This window comes from Dendrobates tinctorius, unplaced genomic scaffold (genome assembly GCF_039654945.1).
Source record: "Dendrobates tinctorius isolate UK_male_01 unplaced genomic scaffold, ASM3965494v1 ptg000166l, whole genome shotgun sequence".
NCBI lineage: Eukaryota > Metazoa > Chordata > Amphibia > Anura > Dendrobatidae > Dendrobates > Dendrobates tinctorius.
The window spans coordinates 7,240,300-7,258,866 of record NW_027361833.1 but is presented as its reverse complement, the minus strand read 5'-3'; the positions used below and the strand labels follow the sequence as shown (position 1 = coordinate 7,258,866).

The window sequence follows — 18,567 nt, the reverse complement described above, 5'->3', positions numbered from 1 at the left end:
AACTTTGATTTGATGGTCCTGGTGCAGCTGGTACATTGATGATATTATCCGCATCCGGAGAAGGGGGTGTAGCAGTCGTACCAGACTTCATTTCTTACCTGAATCATAATTATTTCAATCTTCAGTTTAGCTGCAATGTACACACTAGTGATCTTAGGTTTTTGGACCGGTATATTAAATATGATCATTTCACAAGTGATATATCCACTAGAATGCATCACAAGGAGGTTTCAGGCAATACCCCTGCTACATGCCAAACATTGTCAACCTAAACATGTAATCATACTCCATGAAGAGTTTTCTAGAGCCTGATAAAATTGCTCTGATGATTCTTCATAGGTTATGGAAAAGAAAGACTTATACAAATATTTGTAAGATTGAGGCTATTTACATTAATATTGAAAATTATATGCAAAAAGTTAATAAACTAGATCATGAAACCATTTTTCATCCCTTAACTCACGGAAGTATTTTCGTTTTTGCATTTTTGTTTTTCGCTCCCCTTCGCAGATTCATAACTTTTTTGCTTTTCTGTCAATATGGCCATGTGAGGGCTTGTTTTTTTGCAGAAAGAGTTGTACTTTTGAACAACACCATTGGTTTTACCTTGTCCTGTACTAGATAATGGGACAAAAATTCCAAGTGCGGTGAAATAGCAAAAAGAGTGCAATCCCACACGTTTGTTGTTTGACTTTTTTACTAGATTCACTAAATGGCTAAAACTGACCAGCCATTATGATTCTTCTGGTCATTACGAGTTCATAGACACCAAATTTGTCTAGGCTCTTTTTTAAGTGGTGAAAAAAATTCCAAACTTTAATAAAAAAAATAAAATTGTGCTATTTTCCGATACCCGTAGCGTCTCCAATTTTCATGATCTCGGGTTGGTTGAGGGCTTATTTTTTGCGTGCCAAGCTGACGTTTTTAGTGATACCATTTTGGTGCAGATACGATATTTTGATCACCCGTTATTACAATTTAATGCAATGTCTTGGTGACCAATAAAACGTAATTCTGGCGTTTTGACTTTCTTTTTCTCGCTTCACCATTTAGTGATCAGGTTAATCCTTTTTTTTATTGATTGGTTGATTCTCAATGCAGTGATACCAAATACATGTATGTTTGATTTTTTGAATGGGGCGAAGGGGGGGTCATTTGAACTTTTATATTTTTTTAGAATTTTAAAACCTTTTTTTTTTTTGGCATGCTTCAATTGTCTCCATGGGAGACTAGAAGTTGCCAAAACCTGTGCTACATGCGGGCGATTATCAGATCGCCTCTATGTAGTAGAATTACTCACTTGCTATGAGCGCCAACCACTGGGCGGTGCTCACAGTAAGCCGACAGTGACAACCATAGAGGTCTCCAGGAGACCTCCGGTTGTCATGCCAACCCACCGGTGACCAGCGATCCCATGATGCCAGTCACTAATAATCTCCTCCTGATGAAACAGTGATTTAATCAAAATAATACTAAACCACCCAGGAAATGACACATTGCTGGAATGAGGATCTCTGTCTTTACATGATGATGCCCTCAGATTAAATCAAAACACCATGTGACAGATTTTCTATAAAAGATAAAAGCAGAAGAAAACTAATGAGGGAGGGAATATGTATTGTAGAACAATGGCGTGCACCCATTTGTTACAGTTCGGAGACAATGGTGTGAAAATACCAAAAGTCAACTCAGAGTTGCACCCAAATTTGGCAATTTTTCAAAACTTCTGATGTGAAAGCTTTGGTGAATTGGGGCCTTATTCAGTCGTGAGTCAAAGCAATGGATATCCAATGGGTGTGAGCTACAGAGTGGATATAATGCCAGCCCTCCCCCCGTAAAACAAGAAATAATAAAGGGGGGGACTCATGGCCGCTTAGACCCTGAATAATCCTTACTCCTCTTATTACATGGAATGTCTATGGCAAGGTCAAACTGAAGTCATCTGACCATTCGAGTTATGCACGTATGCAAGTTAAAACTGGTTCTGGCCAGTTCTTGGCGCCTTTTTTAAACGTTTTTTCATTGGCTAGTTTTGTATTTGGCGGGCGTTTTATGGTTATAAATAGACCTGTTTGCCGCAATTTGCTCCATTACAATGTTGGATGAAGAAAGAAGATCCCTCCCACCCTTCCCCTTATTTTATTATTTTTGTCGTGATGTTATTTGTGGGGAAATCGCCCTTGATTTGGGTGGATTGGTCACAGTCTTGGAAATATGGTTATTTAATATAGTATTTATTTATTGAAGTAATTTATTAATCTAATTTATGTAACAAACATCACGGCCATTTCTGCCAATCTATTGTGTTATGTCTTCCTTGTATGAATGGGTTTTATGCGGCCATGTGTGTGCAGTGAGACATACAAGTAGAAAAGTCACATGTATAATGGGATGTGTTTAAGCTAAATTATTGTTAGCAAAATTCTGTCATTACAACTCTATCATGAAGCCACAATAAAATTTTGTTTTGATATGATTTAGTTATATTAAATATTTTATTAATTTTATGTTTTTGTTACAGTATTTTGAACTGCAGAAAGTGTATCTATCATGTATATTCCTAAACAGGGTTGCACCTAATGTGTTCATATAGGATTTATGGTTTTTAGACATGTATTACTTGCAATCTCAATGATTTTATATGGTTATCTAATGTGCCCATAAAAAATGTCCGTTTGTGATTTTTTGAGTAGTCCAGAAAAAAAATAAGAATCAAGTTGGCAACCCTGCTTGTAAATTATAAATACAATTTTGCTGTGGAATCTTCGTATATTGGTCGAGGCAGCTAATCAAACTATTCTCTCTTCTCTTTCTTGAGCAGCATATGTACAATGTATGGTACATAAAGTTGTGCTCAAAAGTGTACATGCCCCAGCAGAATTTTTGCTTTCTTGTCTTTTTTTCAGAGGATATGAATGATAACACCAAAACTTTTTCTCCACTCATGGTTAGTGGTTGGGTGAAGCTATTTATTGTCAAACTACTGTTTTCTCATTTTAAATCATTATGACAACCCAAAACACCCAAGTTTCTCTTTGTTTGTATTTTTATACTCATATTATCCATTGTTATATTTCACTTAATCTCATGTATAGATTTTAAGTTGTGCAACTAATTAATTACCTTGGTCGTTTTGTGCCATTAAATTTCTTTCCTTCCTGTGTCTGTAAGAGGGTGAAGTACAGGAAGAGCCGAGGGAGAGTTGCCTCCTCTGCTCCGTGCCCGGAACCATTGAGCAGGGCAGCAGGTTCCCCGGGGGACACAAAAGCAGCCTTTTCAGCAGCCAGGAACAGGGAGAGAGGAGAGCTGAGAGTGGGAAAAGTGAGCGGGCTTTCCTCCGAGCAGCGCAGACATCAGACAGGGGAGGACGCTGACACAGACCGGGAGAGGGAGAGATCTCCGGTACAACTGCCAGAGTCAGAGACACCGCGGACAAAGACAGCAGACCGTGAGTATGTGAAGCCGGGTACTGCAGTGTCAGGAAGGTTGCGCACTCACTCTTGTGATAAGACGCTTCCCTGCAAAGAGACTGTGTTCTGTGACAAGACGCTTCCCTGCAAAGAGACTGCGCTCTGTGCTAAGACTTTTTCCTGCAAAGAGCCTGCGTTCTGTGCTGAGACTTTTCCTTGCAAAGAGACTGCGCCCAGTGACAGAGCTGTGACCTGCTTAGAGAGACTGCACCACGTGCGAAGTTCCGGTGACCCTTGCGATAATTCAGAGCCCCTGATTCCGGTGGTAAAGCACCACTGCGGAGTTGAAAAGAAGGACCTGGAGCATAGGGGATATTGTGTGCTTCATGCCCCTCTGGCAGCCGCAGTAACGCGTCATACCCCGGCTGGACATTGTTAAAGGCACAGGATACAGAGTACTTCAGACGACAAGCGCTGCTGGTGATTCGGTGCCAACGTTGGAGAAGAGTGACCCCTTCAATCAAGACCCCTGCAGACTGATAAGTTCCTCCATAGGAAAATTACCCTTATTACTGTTCAATACTGTTCATGCTTTTTGGCTGCTTGCTTAACTCTTTTTCATTATATTCATATCTACACTGTTAATTCTTCCAGTGTTATTCACTGTAAATAAACCTCCCTTTAACTGTTGGTCCATCTGTTCCGTGGTAACATACTCATTCCTGCACGTTTATTACATGTCCATCTTATCAGACCAAGTGGAGCATGGGCAGTGTTCGAAACACGTCCGGGTTTCTACCTTTTCACTTCACTTACCCCAACTCACACCTATGCCTATAATGTCAATTTTGAGTGTGTGTATGTGTATATACATATATATATATATACATACATACATACATACATTGATTAACTGAGACAAAGCATTTTTTAAGTAAAATCGTAAGTTGGTTACCATTCAGTGATTCAATCCAGTTTTAACTGCTTTGAACAGGCACTCACACCTGTTCAAAGCAGTTAAAACTGGTTTGAATCACTGACTGGTAAACAACTTACGATTTTACTTAAAAAAAATGCTTTGTCCCAATTAATTTGCACAGCTCTGTACATACATACCCACCTACACACACACGCACACATATAGGTATATTTTTATATGTCGTGGAATTATGCAAATCACAAGATCGATAGACATGTTAATGATATGCAAATGGTGTAGAAATGTAAATAAAATGTTTCAAACATCTCAATTTATTCAACATTGAGTATTAGCACCACGCCCATACACATACACAATCCCAATTCCAAAAAAGTTGGCCCGCTGTGCAAAATGTGAAGAAGGCTTCAATGCAATGCATTGGAAATCTGTAACAGCTATATTTTATTTACAACTGAACATAGAACACACATCAGAGGTTGAAGGTTAGACATTTTTCCATTTCATTTAACAAAATTAATTAACTTATAAATTAATGTCAGCAACAAATCTCAAAAAAGTAGTGACAAGATTAACAAAAGGCTGGAAAACTAAATGATACTACTAAAAAAACAGCTGGAAAGTAATTTTTAAACTAAGTCACATGACTTTGGACCACACAAGGGTAAAACACCCAAGGAATATACACTCCTTGGGTGTTCTTACCCTTATTTGTTTGGTCCAATGTATATTTCAGTTTGCTAAAATTCAATTTCAATGGGTATTTAGTGGTAATATAAGTCACATGACTGTAGCATGTTAGAGAGGTAGAGTCTCCCAGAAGCAAAGAAGCAAACACGATCAGAGGATCAACAATTTAACAACTGCTTCTAATAATTGTGGAATCTTTTAAAAAAAAGTTACACAACATAAAATAGACATTCAATATACAATTGCTGTGAATATAATATACTGTAGCTATAAGAGATTTAAAAACTTGCTTTCCCATTCTTGCATTCCTTACATTTTACACAGCATCCCAACTGGTTTGGGATTGGGGCTGTTTTTACTGGAATATATGCTGCATATTACTGTACCTTTTCTGTAAGGACCTTTATTTCTTCTTGTGACTCTTCAAGGTTTTGAGTATATTCTGCTTTCAGCTTTGCAAATTCCTTTCTTTGCTGGGAAATTTCATCTTCTGCTTTTCCTAGCTCCAAAATAGCACTTTCATTAGCTTCTTGGAGGTCGTTAATTTGATTTTTAAGGTTAGCTGTGAGAAAATATAGAAAGTCACAATTTAAAATATTCTTTGCAAAATCGTGTGGAGATACAGTAAGTAGTGAGCTATATTTGCTTTAACTTTGACACTTTGTAAACTTTTGTATGGTCATTACTAAGCAATGCTTGATACAGTATTATTGACCTTACTTTGTGTGAGGCAAGTTTAATGCAGAGCCAGGGTAACGTAATGACCTGACTAACAGAATTTTTCTGAATATAAAAGGAATCTGCCATTGCATAATGTCATAGTATAAAGGTCTTTGTGGGGGGCAGGGACTGGCCACTGTGCCAAGGCGTATGTACTTTAAATAAGGGCTGCTCTATTTAACAGTAAATATTCTATAAAATCAATGGGGGAGTTGAAAAGTGACTTTTATTTTTACTTGACCATGCAGTGGTTTGATTACTTAGTTATACAGCAAGTGAATAAGTATTGAACACGTCTCCAATTTTCTAAATGTATTTCTAAAGGTGCTATTGGCATGAATTTCTCACCAGATGTCGTTAACAACCCATCCAATCCACACAGGCGTGTGAACCCTGACCTGCACTATAGGCACCCTGAGTATGTGGCATACAAAGTCCTTTATAACCTAGTAGTGTGTAATATACTTACACCTATCCCCTTTAACTGATACCTAAGCTAGAGGTCAATTAAGAACATAACCTATTAAAAACAATCTTTAAAACCATGTAACATGGGAAATTTATCAAGTAAGAATTTCAAACTGGATTTGGTGTTTTCACTATTTATTTGTATCTTTTACTTCCTTATGGAAGCTGGCCACAGACGGTAGTTGTGTGAGTGGACAGCCTCTTCCACGCCTGGATCAATTACAGAAAATTAAGTGTTGTGGGTGAGCATGTGCGACATTACTCCTGAATCTGCTGCCTCCACCATCCATTCTGATATAATTGGTGCAGTACCATTCCCTTTAACCCTTTCAATCGGGAAACCAGACCAGTTCTTACAAACAATGCCCTTTTCATGCACGGAAAAAACTGGTGAGCAAGGAGTAATAGGTTGTGCTTTCTGCATCACCCTTCATACAATACACTGGCTCCTTTCCCAGAGTTAGAGTTAGCATTTTGTTTCTATCAACAGGTACGGCAAAGGAACGCAGCAAAGTTTGGAATGCCTGCACTTTCCTGGGTGTAGGGTCATACGTGTCCAGGTGTGCATCTATTACCCTGTATCTTTGCTTAGAATAGACCCAGGGGCCGCTCGTAGAGTCGTTGCTCCCCATATCAGTACCCACAGCAGGGCGCTACCTTGTCCCAAAGTCCCTTTCTTGCTGAACAGTACGATTCCCAAACTTGTAAGCCTTTTTCTTGCAGGAGTCCTCCTTTGCCTGTGATGTCCTGTCCCCTCCTCTCCAAAACTGCTCACTACGGGAACTAATCTAGTGTTTATCTCAAGTCACTACTCCCTCTCCCTGGCTGACTAGTTAGGGCCCCGTCACACATAGCGACTCACCAGCGATCCCGACAACGATATCAACGGGTCAGGATCACTGGTGAGTCGCTACATCATTGCTGGTGAGCTGTCACACAGCTTCACCAGCGATCAGCACCAGCGACGCCGAGCGCGTGGCATCGCTGTATACTTTAGTTACCAGCGCGCTGATGCAGGGAGCTGGTAACTAAGGTACACATCGGGTTTCAAAGGGGCGTGCGTCACTTAGAAACCCTGTGTTTACCCTAGTTACCAGCTCCTCGTCTCTGGTCTCCCGCCTGTCACACACAGCGATGCGTGCTGACCAGCGGGAGACCAGCGACCCCAAAAATGTCCAGAGGTTTCCACAGCGATCAGTGATACCCGGCAGGGGGGCCGGTCGCTGATAGTTGTCACACACAGCGATCTCGCTGGTGAGATCGCTGTTGCATCACAAAACTTGTGACTCAGCAGCGATCTCGCTAGCGAGATCGCTATGTCTGACGGGGTCTTTATTGACCCTTTTATCCCTAAACACTGGATCCTGCAGCCCACAGGTAAATCTAAGGGAATATAAGGGAAGACACAGACCTCTGGTTATTACTGCAGACAACATAGCAGGTACATAACATTGCAATACAATAATGTGGTTGATGTCTTCAGGGGGAATGTGACAACCTGACCAACACTTACATAGCTCCATCATATTCCACAGATCTTTCCAGGCATCATCATCACTTTCCCCATTGGGGCTCACAATCTAAATTCCCTATCAGTATGTCTTTGGCGTGTGGGGTGAAATCAGAGTAGCTGGAGGACGGGGAGATCATACAAACTAGTGGCAGATATTGTGCTTGGTGGGATTTGAATACAAGACGCCAGTGCTGAAAAGTAACAGCGCTAACCATTGAGCTACTGTTTGCAATTAATATATATTTCCTTAGTACCGGTACAATAAATGAGCAGTTTACATCATTTACATGTGGCGTACTTTTTGTAAGAGCTACCCCATCATAAATGAGGAGAGGGGGGTACTTTAAGTCAATTCTGCCAGCACCATAAAAAACAAATGGTAAAGTTAATAAATGCAATGAAGAAGTACATGAATAATAAAGGTTTTCCACAGCAATAAAGTTTGATACAATACAGTGTGATATAATAGATTATTACGATAGGTTCACTTTAAGTAGTGATAGATTATTAAAGCATGAAAAAACAAGTTATCTTCCGCTTCTGTTACTTACAGATTCCTATATTGCTGGTGACAGTTTGATGAATGCAGATGTACATTCAAAATATATTAGAGCTCTATAACACATCATTTGGAAAAGCTCAAATGTTCTGGCTGATAAATTGTTCCTTTCAGATTTAACCTCTCCTGGCCTCCTAATAGCAGAACTAATTTCAAAATAAAGCAATCTTTGGTTTTATTAAGGAACAAATGTACTTTGTTCTGTCGCAGATCACTTACTATTAGGAACAGCAAATTGTTTTACAAACAAAATGTTACACTAGTTGTACGAGATGCAGTTTATATTGTTGAGGATATTGAATCCATTCCCAGGTATTTCATATTACATGTAAGTGGGATGAATTGCACTGTTAGCTTTATAGCGAGTGGTAGATTTCCACTCGTGGGAATAATGATATTGACACATGCACTAAGCATGTCAGACATTCTGCTCTACCCCACTTCATGGTTGGTATACATATGAACGAATGGTCTGACCCAAAGAAATGGTGCACAATCTCTTAGACCCCTTTTCTAGGTATTTTATAAATCTGCCGAAACAGATGTGAGAACATTCATGAATACACAATAAATTTCTCCATTTTTATGAGATAATATTTTAACAATCTACGATAGTTACTTACAAATTTCTTTCTGAAGAACCAAAGGGGAGCATTTGTCAAATGTTAGTAATAAATCGTGTTGCTTTCTATCTTTGTCAAATGTCATAGTCTGGAAAAACGAAAACACACATTAAAAAAATAGTGTCAAACAAGTGTTAAATGTGACTATTACAGTTTCCATTTCATACACTTTTTTTGCAATTATTAAAATGTATTTAAAAAAAAAAAGGTTAATGAGGACCTGATAGTGCTTATAGCATCAGCAATTTCCTTTATGAGCTCAAGGGCTGAGCTGCTAATGGCAGTATTGCAGACCTACAAAGGGTATTTAGAGCTAAAGCTTAAAGGGAAGCATTGTAGCTGGTGCGGGGCATCAGTGGATGTCATGTCATTATCTTGGAGCCAAACTCTTAGGGTTATTAAGATTTGGCATTAACTGGCAGCTGATAAGCGATCATCGATTGGCTGCATGTTTGCTGATTTGTGGTCCTTTAATAGCCTATTTAAAAAGGCTGACCACACTTCCAATGTGCACAGAACGATCGGTAATAGCTCATTCTGTGCACATAAAATGTCACTGTTCTCAACAGTGAACATTTGGGTGGATCAAGGAAATGCTGTAGATATAGTATATCTTGACTTCAGCAAAGCATTTGACAAAGTCTCTCATACAATCCTTATTGAAAAATTGACTAAGTGTGGAATGGACAAGGCAACCGTTAGGTGGATTCATAACTGGCTTAGTGATCGGACCCAAAGAGTGGTCGTAAATGGCTGCACATCCAGTTGGAAGAATGTCTCAAGTGGGGTACCACAGGGCTCTGTCCTGGGCCCTGTATTGTTCAACATCTTTATCAACGATTTAGATGAAGGAATTGAGGGTAAACTGATTAAATTTGCTGATGACACAAAGCTAGGAGGGATAGCTAATACTAGAGAAGAGAGAGAGAGGATTCAAAAAGATTTAAATAAACTGGAGAAGTGGGCAGCAACTAACAGAATGGTTTTTAACAGGGAGAAATGCAAAGTACTACATCTGGGCAATAAAAATGAAAAAAGCATATATAGAATGGGAGGAATAGGGCTAAGTGACAGCACATGTGAAAAAGACTTGGGTATACTAATAGATCACAGACTGAATATGAGTCAACAGTGTGATGCAGCAGCAAAAAAGGCAAATGCAATTCTAGGATGTATTAACAGAAGCATACAGTCTAGATCACGTGAAGTCATTATTTCCCTCTACTCCTCTTTGGTCAGACCTCATCTGGAATATTGTGTCCAGTTTTGGGCACCACATTTTAAAAAAGACATCAACAAACTGGAGCAAGTTCAGAAAAGAGCGACCAGAATGGTGACTGGTCTGCAAACCCTGTCTTATGAGGAAAGGTTGCAGCATTTGGGAATGTTTAGTTTGCAAAAGAGAAGACTGAGAGGAGACTTAATAGCTGTCTACAAATATCTAAAGGGCTGTCACATTGTAGAAGGATCAACTTTATTCTCATTTGCACAAGGAAAGACTAGAAGCAATGGGATGAAGCTGAATGGGAGGAGACACAGATTAGATATTAGAAAAAACTTTTTGACAGTTAGAGTGATCAATGAGTGGAACAGGCTGCCACGAGAAGTGGTGAGTTCTCCTTCAATGGAAGTCTTCAAACAGAGACTGGACAGACATCTGACTGGGATGATTTAGCGAATCCTGCTTTGAGCAGGGGGTTGGACCAGATGGCCCAGGAGGTCCCTTCCAACTCTACGATTCTATGATTCTATGATTCTATGATTCAATAGCACATCTTGTGTACATGAGCTGTAGAGAATGAGGATTTTTAAACATGCTTAATAGAGATGAGCAACTTTTCCTTTTTTAGGGTCGAGTCGGGTTTCATGAAACCTGACTTTCACAAAAGTCGGGTCGAACAAAATCGTCCGACTATAGGGAAAAGTCGGAGGCCGACTGAAACACGAAACCCAATGCAAGTCAATGGGGAAGCAAAGTCGGCAGGGAGTGGAGGACAGGAAACACACCTACAGTGCCCATTTCAATGCCACAAACATCAATTCTTATTACTGAAGCTTGTCAACCTTAATTTACTTCATAATAATAGTTACGCACTGAAAACTGGGGGTTATTTGGCTAAAGTTGTGGGGGTAGGGCTGGCTCCAGGTTTTCATGTGCCCTGGGCCAAAGAGCACCCCTTTAACACATACCACAACTCATGATGCTCCGATACGGCACAGAAATATATGTAAAGTACAATGACAAATACTTCACTGCTTACATGACATGACTGATATCTATTTTAAATTCTACAATAGCTCAAAAAAAGGACAGTATATTACTCCATACAGAATTATGGCCACCACATTGTGCGCCATGCAGAATAATGAGCCCCATATATTTCTCCATACAGAATAATTGGCCACATATAAAGTTCCATACAGTATATGATGAGCTCCACATAATGCTACAGTATATGATGGTCCCCATGGACGATGCTCCAGTGTGTTATGGGCCCAAATAATGCTCCACATATAATGGGCTCCATTTCTAATGCTCCAGTGTATAATGTGCCCTGTAAATGCTGCTCCAGTGTCTGATGTCCCCAATCTGGAATTCTCCAGTATATGATGGGCCTCATGGATTATGCTCCAGTGTCTTATGGGCCCAAATAATGATCCATATATAATGTGCACCATTTCTAATGCTCCAGTGTATAATGGGCCGCGTAAATGCTGCTTCAGTGTGTGATGTCCCCCATTTGGAATGCTCCAGTATATCATGGGCCTCATAGATGATGCTCCAGTGTCTTATGGGCCCTAATAATGCTCCATATATAATGGGCCCCATTTCTAATGCTCCAGTGTATCATGTGCCCCATAGATGCTGCTCCAGTGTCTGATCTGCCCCATTTGGAATGCTCCAGTATATGATGGGCCTCATGGATGATGCTCCAGTGTCAGATGTCCCCCATTTGGAATGCTCCGATATATGATGGTCCCCATAGATGCTGCTCCAGTGTCTGATCTGCCCCATTTAGAATGCTCCTGTATATGATGGGCCTCATGGATGATGCTCGAGTGTCAGATGTTCCCCATTTGGAATGCTCCAGTATATGATGGGCCTCATGGATGATGCTCCAGTGTCTTATGGGCCCAAATAATGCTCCATATATAATGTGCACCATTTCTAATGCTCCAGTGTATAATGGGCCCCGTAAATGTTGCTCCAGTGTCTGATGTCCCCCATTTGGAATGCTCCAGTATATGATGGGCCCCATTTTTAATGAACCGAGGCATGGTATGTGAAAAGAGCTCCATGGAGTTATCTGAAGTGTGTGCTACCACATCCTTCACTTTTGATGTGGGTGAAGGACACAAGGAAAGGGGTTGCTCCTGACCAGAAGCCTGCACTGACGGCTCAGTGCTTGGATTTTTTTAAACTTCAGAAGAGTAGGCGATAGAGCTGGAGGCTGTTTCAGCAATGTAAGCCAAAAAAAGTTCCTGATGCTCTGGCTTTAAAAGCAGTCTACCTACTCCCAGAAAAAGGAGCCTTACAGGCCTTCCGGAGCTAGACCATGACGCAGGCTCAACACCTCCTGCCTAAGCTGCTATTGTGCTTTTGGCACTACCAGCAGATGCACCACCACCACCATCAGTACCAGGTGGCCCCCCATGCCCGCGGCCTCTTCCACCATACTTCCTCATGTTTTGGAAAATGGACCCAAAATACCAGCAGATATATGGTACTGTATCAGAAGCGTTCAGCTCTAGACAGTATAGGAATAATAGTACATCTCCATATATATTTCATGAGTCATACACAGACGCTCACAGGCTCAGTATGGATTACACAATAAAATAAAAAGTTGAAAAAGGGTACAGTATCACCAGATACAAGGTATATATAGTATAGTGTAAACATTCTGAATCTCTGTATATATTTCAGAAGGCAGGCACAAACGCTCTCAGGCCCAGTATGGATTACACAAGAATATGAAAAGCTGTAAAAGGGTAATGTAACACAAGCGTACAGCTGTATACAGTGTTAGGGTAATCTTAATTCTCCAAATATATTTCCGGAGTAACAGACAGATGTTCACAGGCTCATTATGGATTACACCTGAATCTAAATAACAAAAAAGGTTACTGCATCAGAAGCGTACTGCTCTATAGTGTTGGTCACATTTTAAATCTCGGTATATATTTCCGGAGTCACCCTCAGACGCTCACTCAGTCTGGTTTTGACCATAATAAAAAATGTTGTTAAAAAGGTACTGAATAACAAGATAGCAAGTACCATATTTTCCAGCGTATAAGACGACCAGGCGTATAAGACGACCCCCAACTTTTCCAGTTAAAATAATAAATCTTCTTAAAAGTCGGGGGATCTTCTTATACGATTGTGTCATCTTATATGCCGGGTGCGGAGCAATCTTCATATAGCGGGGGAGTGGTCCCGATGAAGAAGGGAGGGTGTAAGTTGAGTTATCATTCCCCTTTTACCTCATTGGTGGCAGCAGTACTGCGGGTCTCTGTGCTGTGGGGATCGTCGGCTCCTCCATCTGCAGTGTGGCGGCTCTGTGCTGGGTGTCAGCGATGGCTCCTCTTTGTCCAGCGTGAGGGCGCTGTGCTGGGGGGCACCTGCGGCGGTTCTCTGTCCAGCGTCGGGGCTCCGGCATTTCCCCATAGCCCGGAGGCCCAGGCAGCTCCATTGCTGCAATGCGGTGACCTCTGGGAAAATGGCCGCCAGAGCCCATGCGAGCTCAGATTCAGATCTCGTCTCCCGAGATCTCTGGACGAGATCTGAATCTGAGCTTGCGCGGGCTCCGAGTATAGGGTAAAAATTGGTATCTCCTATTCAACGTCTATATAGAAGGCGGAAACCACACACGCTCACTCATTATGGATGATACCTTAATAAAAAATTTTGAACAAAGGTACTGTATCAGCACATACGTATGTATTACACCAGAATTTAAAAAGTAGAAAAAGGGAAAGGTATTCGAGGCGTACACCAGTATACAGTGTTGTGGTACTTTTAAATCTTCGTATATATTTCAATCTGAGTAAGTCAGTCCAGACTCTCTGAAACTGCAAACTACATGGCTAAAAGTACAGACGGAAAGTCGAGTGTTTGCAAAAATGTGGGAATTACCCATCGCGGGAAAACATGACGGTAGATGTTACAGAGGCGATGCAGACCCTCACTTACTGTGTCTATGGAGACAGCAAAAACGGTTCTTTGTGAAGAAAGGATAGCTTTATTGCAGTAGCATGGATCACATCACCGTTACTCGTCTCCATCAAATTGTGATCACAGGGAGAGATGTAGACATGGTCCTCAGTGCCTATCATGATGTGTCTGGGCATTTTGGAGGGCAAAAGACAGACGCCACAGGCCGTAGGCGATTCTATTGGATTGGCATGAGAGGAGACATTGAAAAATGGTGGCAGGAATGTCACACGTCTGTGACTATCACAACTGTGAAAGGTGATCATAAAGCACCTCTGCATCCGCTTGTAAGTTGACGTCCATTACAAATGGTAGCCATTGATCATCTGAAGGTAGAGGCCAGCAGGACAGGCCATAGCTAGATCTTAACCATCATCGATCAATACACCAAATTTCTATTGGCCGTCCCTGTGAAGGAATTAACTGCCCAGACTACACAGAGGTGGAGCAGGGAGAGGTAAGTATTGCAACTTGCAAGTGCTGTGGCCATGACCAAGCAGGGGGGGCACACATGTGGGCGACGGTACTGGCACAGGGCCCCTCATAGTACGCTGTTGTGTCTGACGGTGAGTGTGCCCCCCACCGCAGGGACACTGTGTTGTACTATGAGGGGCCCTGTGCCAGTGCAGTCGGCCATCAGTGGGCCCATCCACCTGTTCAGAGCAACGGCACTTGCCCGGGTGCGCCAGGTGTTGACCCCAGCCCTTGGGGGAAGGGTGTTGGTCAGCCCAGTTAGGGAGGTTTAAAAAATGGCATATGTTGATGTGTAGGCTGGACATTCAGCAGCTGTAAATGGCAGAATTGGGCAAATCAGAGGAAAAAGAGAACAAAAGCGAGGCAGTTTTCTGGCAACCTATGTGTCATGAGGGGAAGGTGGGACAAAATCCTTTGAAACCCATGCATGGTTCATTTTAATGAAGGTTAGATCATCAACATTTTGGGTCGACAGATGGGTCCTTTTTTCTGTCAGGATTGATCCAGCAGCACTGAAGACTCTTTCAGATAACACACTAGCAGCAGGGCAAGCGAGCTCCTGTAAGGCATATTGTGCCAATTCAGGCCAGGTGTCCTGTTTAGAGGCCCAATAGTCAAAGGGGAATGATCTGTGAGGGAGAACATTGATATGGGAGGATAAGTAGTTTGTCACCATAGTTGACAACTGCTGTCTTCTGTCACTTTTAATAGATGCAGTATTAGGAGTCGTGTGAGCGGTACTTAAGAAATTAGTCCACAACATGGTCATGAAACCCCTGTCTCCAATGCCACTTTGGCTGTGTGCACCACAAACACCTCTTCCATTGTGCCCACTATGGCTCTTGGGAGAAACAGCACCACTGCTGTGTGCTGGGAAAGCCTCAAACAAATGGTTTACCAGAGTTGCTTGTCTGTTAGCCAAAATTATCTCGAGGTTCCCCTGTGGCATGATGTTGTGTAATTTGCCTTTGTAGCGTGGATCGAGGATGCTAGCCAGCCAGTAGTCGTCATCCTTCATCATTTTGGCAATGCGGGGGTCCCTTTTTATGATCCGCAAGGCATAATCGCACATGTGGGCCAATGTACCAGGTGTCAATAATGCACTGCCACTGCTGGGTGGAGGAGCATTTTCTGGAAAATCCACATCCCTACAGTCACACACAAACACTGTACCTGACCTTGGAACGCCAACATTTTCTCTTGCTCCCTGAGAAGCATCCTCCTGCCCAAAATAATCATCCCCATCATCCTCCTCCTCTTCCTCTTCTTCCTCCACCTCGTCCAGGACAGTTCCCTGACCACACAATGGCTGACTGTCAGCAAGGCTTCCCTCCTCCTCCTCTTCCTGTTCCTCCTCCGCTGCAGACGCCAGTTCCTTAATGTGCGTCAAACTTTGCATGAGCAGATGCATAAGTGGGATGCTCATGCTAATGATGGCGTCATCTGCACTTACCAGCCATGTGCATTCCTCAAAACACTGAAGGACTTTACAGAGGTCTTTCAGCTTTGACCACTGCACACCCGACAATTCCATGTGTTCCCTCAAACTGCCTGGCCGTGTATCGTCCCACAAATGCATTACAGCCTGCCTCTGTTCGCACAGCCTCTCAACTATGTGCAGGGTGGAGTTCCACCTTGTTGCAACATCTATAATTAGGCGGTGCTTGGGGAGGTGGAGCAATCGCTGCAGCTTCTGCATACGACTGGAGTGTACGGCCAAGCGACGGATGTGCGAGCACAGTCTTCGCACCTTATGGAGCAAGGATGTTAACTCCGGATAATTATTAAGGAAGCACTGCACCACCAGGTTCAAAGTGTGAGCCAGGCAAGGCATGTGTGTGAGTTTTGCAAGGCCTATGGCTGCCACAAAATTATGGCCGTTATCACTGACTACCTTGCCTGGCTCAAGATGTTGACTGCCCAGCCATGACTCAGTTTGTCGCTGCAAGTAGTCGGCCAGTACCTCCGCGGTGTGTCTGTTGTCGCCCAAAGACATCATCTTTAGCACCGCCTGCTGATGCTTACCACTAGCTGTTCGATAGTGGGATACCTCGTGTGCAACGCTGCCAGCTGCGGATGGAGTCCTCATGCGACTGCGCTCTGTGGACGAGCTTTCGCCTATGGAGGAGGAGGAGGGTCGAAAGCCTACAGCCAACTGTTTACTATACTGTGGGCTAGGCAGCACTGTTCCACCGCCGCTGTCCCCTGTGGAGCCTGCATCCACCACATTAACCCAGTGCACAGTGATGGACATGTAATGGCCCTGGCCATGCCTATTGGACCATGCATCTGTTGTGAGGTGCACCTTTCCACTTACTGATTGCTTGAGTGCATGGACAATGCGGTCTTTCACATGCAGGTGGAGGGCTGGGATGGCTTTTCGAGAAAAGACGTGCCGACTGGGTAGGTCATAGCGTGGGACTGCGTAGGCCATGAGCTCGCAGAAAGCTTCGCTTTCAACCAACCGGTAGGGCATCATCTCTAACGAGATTAGTTTGGAAATGTGGGCGTTCAAACACAGTGTACGCGAATGAGAGGATGAGTACTTTCTTGTCCTACTCAGAGTGTCTGGTAGGGTGAGCTGGAATGGAGAGCTGCATATGGGGGAAGTAGCGGTGGACCGGATGGAGTGAGAGGGGGTTGGTGATGGTATTGGTGGTGATGGCCTAGATTCAGTGTTGTGTTGCAAAACCATTGTGATTCCGTGAGTGCTTTGGCCTTGTGACGACACCTCAACATTTAGTGCTGGTGGTGTGCTTAACGGTGGCAGTGGTCTTACAGTGGGGGAAGTGATGGAGCGTTGCTGGCTACGTTCAGTCGGAGCAGGTGCACATGTGCTACCTGAGGTTTTGTAGTCCGTCCATGCTTGCAAGTGCATGTTGTTTAAATGTCTAAGCATGCAACTGGTATTCAAATTTCTGAGTTGTTTACCTCGGCTAAAGGTCCTTCCGCACTTCTTACAGGTTATCTTTGCCTCATCAGTAGGATTTTGGACAAATAAATGCCACACTGCACTCTTCCTACTATGGTACACATTTTCTGGCCTTGCACTCTGTGCTAACTTGACCGTCTGGCCTAGCTGTCCTGCAACTCTTTTTTTTTTTGCTCCACATTTTTGCTCAGCTACGGGCCTGCCAGATAACCGCTGCCGCGATGTCATGCCTGCTGCGGATCCTTCTCCTTATCTGAACTATTGCCAGCGCCACCCTCCTCCCCCAATGGATGCCAATCCAGGTCAAGAACTGGGTCATCCATCACCTCCTCTTCAAAGTCATCTGCACCTTCCTCTTTACCTTCCTCTGTGTCAGCGTCTAAGGTGGTATAGTATGCAGGACGGGGCACCTGAGTTTCATCAGTGTCAAATTCTGGCTCAGTAGACTGTGAGGGCAATGTAGTGGTCTGGGTCAATGTACCAGCAGAATCATCAGGCAGTGGCTGTGCATCAATGCACTCCATATCAGATTCTTCTTCGACTGGGGAATTCATGATTTGACTGGCTAACCCAGGCATGGTATGTGAAAAGAGCTCGATAGAGTAATCTGAAGTGTCGGCTGCCGCATCCTTCACTTTTGGTGGGGGTGAAGGACACAAGGAAAGGTGTTTTTCCTGACCATCACCCTGCACTGACGACTCCGTGCTTGCAGCTTTGGAACGTTGAGAAGAGGGGGCAATAGAGCTGGTGGCTGTTTCGGCAATGTACGCCAAAACCTGTTCCTGAAGCTCCGGCTTTAAAAGCGGTTTTCCTACTCCAAGAAAAGGGAACCTTACAGGCCTTCTTAGGCCAGACGATGACGCAGGCTCAACACCTCCTGCCTTAGCTGCTATTGTGCTTTTGCCAGAACCAGCCAATGCACCACCACCATCAGTACCAGCCGCGCCCCCCTGCCCACGTCTGCGGTCTGTTCCACCATACTTCCTCATGTTTGGGAAAATGTAACCAAAATACCAGCAGAGAGAT

General features: G+C 43.1%; 1 protein-coding gene across 1 annotated transcript in view; it reads right to left on the bottom strand.

The window, feature by feature from the left end:
- The window catches only part of LOC141053659 (uncharacterized), a 71,160-nt gene that overhangs the window by 41,850 nt on the left and 10,743 nt on the right, over positions 1 to 18,567 (bottom strand). The window contains exons 3-4 of the mRNA XM_073550677.1: positions 8,921 to 9,008; positions 5,424 to 5,599 (exon numbers count right to left, since the gene is read on the bottom strand). Of these exons, the coding sequence (XP_073406778.1) occupies positions 5,424 to 5,599; positions 8,921 to 9,008 (264 nt within the window). The remainder of the gene's footprint in view (positions 1 to 5,423; positions 5,600 to 8,920; positions 9,009 to 18,567) is intronic.